Here is an 8,434-nt window from a genome sequence, read left to right on the forward strand (position 1 = left end):
ATTGGAGCAGCTATTGTGTTCCACTCACCAGTGATCCTAAGATCACTTGGGCAGTCCGCTAGGGACCGTAGGGGTGTCCACCGAATCTGCACCCTAGGTGACCCGGTGCTGGTGCAGACCGGAAGGGGCTTGTGCCAGAAGGGTCAGTCTAGTTCTCTGCTGCCCTAGTGCTATCTCAGGTCAAAAGGGTCTCCAGCCCCACCCAGCTTCCTGAAAATGACATTTCACCCTTCCTTGCAGTTGAGTAAAACTCTACTCTGTACATATTGAATCTTTAAAACTTGTACATCTATTGGTGAGCATCCAGGCTGATTCCATATCTTGGTTACCATAAATTATATGTTTACTGCCATTTCTATGGAAGTTCTCTTTTTAGTTTTCTACAGAGCCTTCATATTGAACTCCACCCTCTCCACTGAGGATTCCCCTCAGCAATTGTCACTCATTTTTTTTCTTGTCACTGAAAGATGGTGGTGCCTCTGTGTAATTTTCATGTGTTTTCCTAATGGACAGGGATTAAAACGCACCTTAACTCTCAGATAATACCCAGGTTCCGTCCCTCTGGAACAGATTCTTAGAATCAGAACCCCAGAGACTTCTTCCCCACTGTAGCAATTCTTCAAAGCACAATATTTATCCCCATGTTGAAACTACTTCCAAAAGTCATTTATTAAGATTAATTATTGGCTACAGGGCAGTTTCCCATCTTGAAAACAAGCATTCACATATGTATGCCAAATTGTCACTTTAAACTACTCACCGTGTCCCTGACCTCGAGACTCAGTCCTACTTTTGTGTTGTCACTCACTGGGAGCTTCCATTTGGAGTGGCAGGTTCAACGATATAGCAAAGACTGCATGCAGCCTTCTTTCCCTGTGACTGGACCTCAGCTTTTCTGTGAGTGAGTGAGTGTGTGTGTGTGTGTGTGTGTGTGTGTGTATGAGAGAGAGAGAGAGAGAGAGAGAGAGAGAGAGAGAGAGAGAGAGAGAGAGAGAGAGACTTTGATGAGTTTTGTCAATGATTTGCTCTCTGAGTCAGTGTTGTCTTCAGCTCCCCTCTTGATCCTTTTGATTCTTTCCTTGGAGGACTCTCCCTAGATACCATTTGGTTTTATATCCTCCTACTGCACCTCTACCTCTCAGTGTTTGCACTACTCTCGGATACCTTTGCCCTTTTACAAAAAGCGTCCTGCCTTCTGCTTAAAATCCCTTCTATAGGTCCCTATGGCCTGAAGAAAAGTTCATATCTTTTGTCTTTTTTCTACTTATTTTCTAAACAAACTCTCCATCCCACCCAGGCTCATCTTCCCATGAACCCAAATCCCTACTGTCTACATCCTTGCCTCACTGCATCCTCTTTCTCTGCTGCTGCCCCTCTTCTCACTCTCTCTTCAAACCAAAATCCTCTTATCCTAGTATGCCTATCTGTCTGTCTCTTCCTTCCTTCCTTCCTTCCTTCCTTCCTTCCTTCCTTCCTTCCTTCCTTCCTTTCTCCCTTTCTTCCTTTCTCTCTCTCTTTCTATCTTTCTTTCTTTCTCTCCCTTCCTTCCTTCCTCTCTCCCTTTCTTTCTCTTTCTTTCTTTCTTTCTTTCTTTCTTTCTTTCTTTCTTTCTTTCTTTCTTTCTTTCTTTCTTTCTTTTTCTTTCTTCCTGCCTTCTTGCCTTCCTTTCCTCCTCCTCCTTCTTCTGGAATTATTCTATCTACTCTATTTGTTTGATGATTATTAACTCATTGTCTTGGATTGTTGCATGAACTTGTTTGTGTTCAAGTTGCCTTTTTGACTAGATTTTAATTGGTATGAAAACAATTTGTTTCTTATGTTTTTTTTCTGTTCTCTTTTGTAACCCACTCATGCTGCATATAATGATTGCTTAAAAATGCCTCATTTAGATGTCATTAAAACAAAGGGTTGTATCTTATATACAATTTGTCATACTGCAACTATTACTGTAGATGCTAAAAGCATTGGTAAAATTGCTACATGTTCACCAGAAGTTCTATCCTGATCTTCACATTACACGTACAAATATTCCTTCTTCCTCCCACTATTTTTGCTTCAGAAGAAAAATAGATTATTTTCCTTTTATAGAAAAACTTGTTTCTTACAATGTGGCTTTTCTAATCTCTTTATTGTCACCCACCCATGCCGTGCACGATGATTGTTTAAAATATTTAATTTTTATGTCATTAAAATCAAGGGTTGTGGATGACACTCTGATAGGAAATTATTTTGTTTATAAATCATTCTTACCATCACGTTTCTCAGTGTCTTCTTGAATCTAAGCAGTTCTGCCTTTTGGGAAGTTGAAAGTGAAAATAATCATCTGAGTCCAGTGTATTATAACAAAAGACATTGTATTATCAGTCTTTCATTTTATTGAAAAGAAATCATTTCTATTCTAGCACAAACAATGTATATTTTACATCATAAAGCAAGATATAATTTACATATTACATTTCTCATGAGATCTTTATCACCATATGTCATTCCCTTTTTTCTAATTAGGTCATTACTTCTTGTTTAATTTAACCTCCCATGTACTGTACTAATTGGCCTCTTGTTTGGTAAGGGATTGTGGACATTGATAGTTCTAACGCCTTCATCTGGGTATATTGATGGAGAGCAGTAGGTGTACGCCTTGAGCCTGGCACTGAGACACTCCTCTGGCAATTGACTTACAAGCTAGATATCTAATCCTCCAAATCACTTGTTAAACTTATATTCTTTTAAAAAGTTTACCATAAATGAACAAAATTGAGCATCAGTGCTTCAGGTGTATTTCCTGGTAATTGCTCAGATAAAGTTGTTGTACTATGGGTCTACCAGCTGCAGGTATTCCTATGATTAACTAGCAGGGGTTATTCTGTGAAATTCCAAGATGCTGCTTGTACAAAGCATCAGATACAACATCTCACTTCCTCCTTTGAGTTTATGGGATCAGGTTTGTTGATGTCCACTAGAAATGGATGGCAGGATGAAGGTTTCAAATGACTTCAAACAACTGCCTTCCAAGATTCTGCTCTCCTTAGAAAACACTTTTCATTTATAATTTCTCTTCCTTGCCTATAATCCAAATCTTATAGCTATTCTCTGCAAACTCTAAATTCCCAAAGTTTACTAGTCTCTTGGACCTGTACTCACTTACAAATCAAAGAACATTTTTACAATAAGGATGTACTGTTTTTTTGAAACTGGATAACACAATCAACGGGACAAATACATGAGTGGAGATAAAAACAAGTAATGTATATTAAGCCAGACCACATAAACTATTCTGAAAGAAATGTTTTAATAGTAGTTGTTGAGAAGGAATCACTTCATGAGATCAAAGTACACAAGATGATCTTCCTTCTTACTATTGAACAAAGTACAAAATCACTTGAAATATATTTTCAGATGGGTGCCTGTTAGACTGGGAAAAAAATCACCATTAACACCACCAGATATGCCAAGGGAAATACAAGTGTGTGCTAAAAGTGAATCTTATACCCCAAATACTTTGACTGTCACACATATTGCAATGTTGACATATTTGGCCAAAATCACTCTGAAGATTTTTATTCACTGAGAACTATGGTTATTAAAATCGAGCTGTTGATGAAAATATAAGTTAAAAAATAACTCTATACTTTGTGCCTTAAATTATTCTTTGGTCAAATGATGTTATCATTGAGATATTGGAAAATATAAACCTATTTATCATTTCCAAATACAAGGTTATATTTATGTACAGCCAGGTACCATTTCCTTACTAGAAAACAAAGCTTTCAAATACCGTGTTAATCCATGAATATTGTATGCTCTTAATGTCCCTTCTCCTTTCCCGGCTACAAAGTGCTGGACAAACAAAGAACAAGGAAGGAAGGAAGGAAGGAAGGAAGGAGAGGGAGGGAGGAAAGGGAGAGAGAGAGAGAGAGAGAGAGAGAGAGAGAGAGAGAGAGAGAGAGAACAAATGGATGTAGCCTCACAACATCCCTGTGAGGTAGGAATTGTCAAACCATTTTATAAACAGGTAAACTAGACACAGCATGGCAACGTGGTTTGGTCAAGTCCACCAGGAAAATTGCCAAAGCATAGCTGGGAATAAAGAGAAACGAAGAAATACCAGCCCTGCCTCCCACCCTAGATGCTAAACCTCATTTCAAAACAATTAAAATGTAAGAATATGATTGTATTTTTTTTAATTTAGACAAAGCTTTAAGCACTTCACTTCAACATATTACTTGTCTTTCATATTCCTATGAAGTAAAGAAAGAGTGCTGTCTTCCCTTATCCTTCCAACTATATTTCTCAGGATATAGACTTTACACTCAAGATAAGAGTCCAAACTCAAGGTCAACTCTTACAGAATCAAGTAATTCCTAATTCCATTAAAGCGCTAATGTAAAAATGGAAGCTGTTCTCAAACAGCTGACTGGCTAATTGCTCTCTGACCTTAATGAGGATTTTTTTTATAGAAAATGAAAACAGCAAGATGCTGCAATAACATATAATTATTGTGTAAATAAGGACAGTGGTGATGGCAGAGAGTTTGCTTTTATAGTGTTTGAGAAACTGCAAACTCAAGCTTTCAATATTTTATATATAATATATATATAAATATATACAGCATATATATATATGTATATATAAAAGTGTGCATCTGACCACCTCTAAGGCACCAAAGAGATATGGACTATTCAGTATTTGCCTTCCTACAAAATTTTTTTTCCATCTCTAATACTGAAAGGATTTCTTCTACCAAAGAATGAGTGACAGCAATTGTTCAAAAACAAGTATCTTTAACTTAGGATCATTTATTGTTTGGGTTGGGTAATGGGTAGGGTTAACGGTGACATCATACCCTAGAGCTTAGAGCTTAGAGTTCACCAGACATGACCAACCACATCGATCAGACTGGCCAGTGACCAGAACATGTGTACATTTATTTTTCCTGTCGCTGATCGAAAAACCTTACCATGAACAACATGGACGCAATAACACAGACTCTTCAGAAAGACTTTGGATTTTCAAAAATCTCCTAGATAGACTTGGAAGGAGACAGAGTAAGGCACTGAAGTCAAGCAGGTTACTGAGAAGTGATCTTTCTCATATATATGTAAGTTTCTTTGGCTGCTGCAGATTTCTTTTATTCTCATACAATTATAGGAATGGGTGGGCTGAATCTAACAGAAGAAGCCTGGAGTATAATTAGCTAAGTATGGATAGAAGAGAAACAAAATACACACACAAAAGCAAATGGTGATGGTAGGTATCCAAGAGCAAGAAGAACCATTTGTTAACTAATTTTCATTTTGTTCCTCTCCTGCTTTGCTCCGCCATGGTCCCAATATTTTAGTTCTGGCTTTGTTTGTTTGCTTTTATTTTTTCCCGGCGGATGAAGATATGACAGAACAGGATAGGTGTCTTATGGTTTTTGATTTCTTCTTAGGCCTGTTTAATTATTTTTTTTTTCCTCAGTTGACTGTTGGCACCTGGTTCCTCTGTAAACTATATTCCTTGGCCTTCAGTCTCAGGTTGGCAATGCTGTTGGCCATGTTGATACCCTGTGCAGGGCTATTGTTGGCACATGTGGCAGAATAAGTAGCCATGGCGCTGTAGGGACAAAGGAGAGAGCAGGGAGAATAACAGACATTAGTTTCATGAAGCTGTAAGACCGTGCCCTGGGTGGATATACTCTCAGGACAGAGGCAGGCAGGGCAGTGGGGTAGAGAGAGGACCTCCGGGCTCTCTTACAGCCCCAGTTTTCAATTAGTTCAAAGGTCCTTGGAAAAGGGTGGCCATCTCTTTACAGGGCACGTGGAAGCAGACGAGAATGAGACAGGGTAGGGAAAAGTATTTGCTGTCTTGGATACAGTGAGTAATGATTTATTTCAGGGGTAAGAGGAGACTGCTCATGTCAAATAGCAAGAGTTTCATCAGCTAGTTCAGAGTCTAATCTTTCCTACCTATACCAGACAGCCTGTGAAACCAGCGAAGGAGAATGGCAAGCATTTGACAATAGATAAAAAGAATTTTGCTTCTTCATTCTAGGAAATTGACCTGGACTCCAATGTATTTTGGATAATCAACAATACTGTGAGAAATGATGTGCTCATAGAATCATTAAACAATCCACCATACTCCTCTGGCATTGTGATTCACTGGAAGATTGTAACAAGCATTGTCAAGCCAAGGCTCTCCTATCAGTGGGTTTTGATTTTAATAACTTCTCAAAGGTATTTGACTAGCACACATTACCTTTGGGGACAGTCATTTTGGAAATAGTGAAAATTTCAAATAAACTTCCCAAGTTATAGTTGTACCATTCTTGATTTCAGATGTAACTGTTTCTCACTGTTTGTGTTGTTTGGAGAAACAAGAAGCTAGACTTGATTGTCAGAAACTGTAATTAGGACATAGGCAAGAATTCGTTGCTACTGGGGTTCTGTTTGTTGCATCCATGAATCTCTTTTAAAGGAAAAAAAAATGGTGTGTAAATGTGGATGCAAATAATCTCTCACCTTATATGAAATAGACAAAAGGAAACTTTGAAATAAATAGAGTGATTCTAGCTGTTTCTGAGTAAAATTTCTTCCAACAGTGAGCTGGGATAAGGCTTATAAATGGGATGACATATGCGGTTCTGGTGCCTGCATTCCAATGGGATTTTGTCAGTGACACTGGAATTTGTAGTCCTGGGATCAGATGACAAGATCAGAAAGAAGGAAACCTAAAGCTAGAGAGACTAGATCCTTAATATTTATCTGGGACAGCACAGAGTCGAGGAGAGAGTTAAGACTCATGGAAGTCTACTTCAGCTCCGAGTCTAGCATTTGCCAAGAAAAACAATTAGTTAAATATACTGAGTATCAGATCTCTTAGTCCTTCTACTAAACGAATCCTTGAAAACCTTTATTACATGTGTCTAAGTGATTGTGAAGATAAAGCCTACATCACAGCAGCAGAAGGAGGCAGACTCAGGGTTACAAAGATTTGTACACTTATATTTTATTTGTCCTCGCTGTTATTCTTATTGATCATTTCTGAGTAGCTGGTCTTAAACCTCCCTCCCCCAGGCAAAGTTCGCCTGCAGTGTCTTCCATTTTTGCCTTACTCACTTCTTTCACTTTTAATTTCTGACTTGTTCAGTAGTTGTCACTGTCCCCTACCAGATGCAAGGGTCACCACATTTTCTTTCTTCTCCACTATATCTTCAGGTGAGCTGACACTTCATCCAGCCACACATTTGGTTTTCAATAAACCATTTACTACGTAAAGAGTCATAGCCAAATATAGGATGATTAAACTGACCTATGCTTAGTGTCTCTGATGTCTATAACCCTACTGTAGTGATTTTGAAAAAATAATTCATTTATTCTTGAGAACTAGTGCTTTCTGTAAAATGAGTTATCTTAGTGGAAGAAACAAAGCCAGAAGGATGCGAAATACACGAGCATCATCGTTGCATATTCTTGGATCGATAGAACATCTTTTCACAGTTAAAAATGTGTTAATAAATTAAAGCTTAATAAAACAAACATTATCTTTATCACTGTCCATCCATGAGGCAGAAGAGTCCTCGGTTAAGGCAGGCTTGGATTATGAGTGAATGGAAAGAACAGTCCACTAAGATCGGACAAAAGCCAGATAGATAGCATTTACTTTCTAGATGAATCACATGCTAATATCCTACAGGAAATTAATGCAAACCTCAAATTTACAGTTCAAATCTTTCCAGGATATACCAAACATTCAAAAATTTTGTAGCTAATAAAAGAAAGAACCATATTTGGAGAATGTACCTCAGTCACAGATTATTACAAAATAAAATTAGCCTTTCTAAATCAAGTTTCTGTGAGAATATCAGGTTCTAAATATGGTCCACAACTATTAGCATTTTAAACAAATGGTGCAGAAATTGGCATTAGAGCATGTCTGTATTATTTATTTGTTAAATACTGGGAAGAAAGTTAAGTGACTTTTGAATATACAAGGCTAAAAATTATCATGAGAGAAGAAAAATGGCCAGTGGTAAACTATAGATTGTTATGGAGTAATTTTATGGAGTTTGTTTGCCCCGAGTTTCTAAGAGAGTTTACTCATTCTTTGAGATTCTGGGCAGCAGGTTCTTAACAGAAATCCACCTTTTCTTTGATAACTGAAAGTATTCCATTTCCTAACTGGAAGGAGGGATTTGAATTTTGGGGAGCACAGGTTAATTTTCTGAAGTTGTTACTATTTTTCCAAATTGTCTACTACAGTATCAATATCAATTCTGTCTATAGTACATCATTTTGGCTATCATAACTTCATAGTCTCCTATCCATCTTGTCTGATGTTATAGCTGGGGTAGTTACTATGGTAACACATCTCTTAGAAATACTGTGTTTGCCGGGCGGTGGTGGTGCACATGCCTTTAATCCCAGCACTTGGGAGGCAGAGGCAGGAGGAT

At 37.9% G+C, this 8,434-nt stretch overlaps 1 protein-coding gene across 2 annotated transcripts in view; it reads right to left on the bottom strand.

The window, feature by feature from the left end:
* Positions 1–2,357: 2,357 nt before the first annotated feature.
* Prrx1 (paired related homeobox 1) overlaps positions 2,358–8,434 on the bottom strand; it is a 69,596-nt gene continuing 63,519 nt past the window's right edge. For both annotated transcript variants that reach the window (XM_021197397.2, XM_021197396.2), the window contains one exon: positions 2,358–5,595. Coding sequence is in view for 1 of the 2 variants with exons in the window: in XM_021197396.2 (XP_021053055.1) it covers positions 5,457–5,595 (139 nt within the window). In the remaining variant the exon portion in view is untranslated. The remainder of the gene's footprint in view (positions 5,596–8,434) is intronic.

Source organism: Mus pahari, chromosome 5 (genome assembly GCF_900095145.1).
Source record: "Mus pahari chromosome 5, PAHARI_EIJ_v1.1, whole genome shotgun sequence".
NCBI classification, from domain to species: domain Eukaryota; kingdom Metazoa; phylum Chordata; class Mammalia; order Rodentia; family Muridae; genus Mus; species Mus pahari.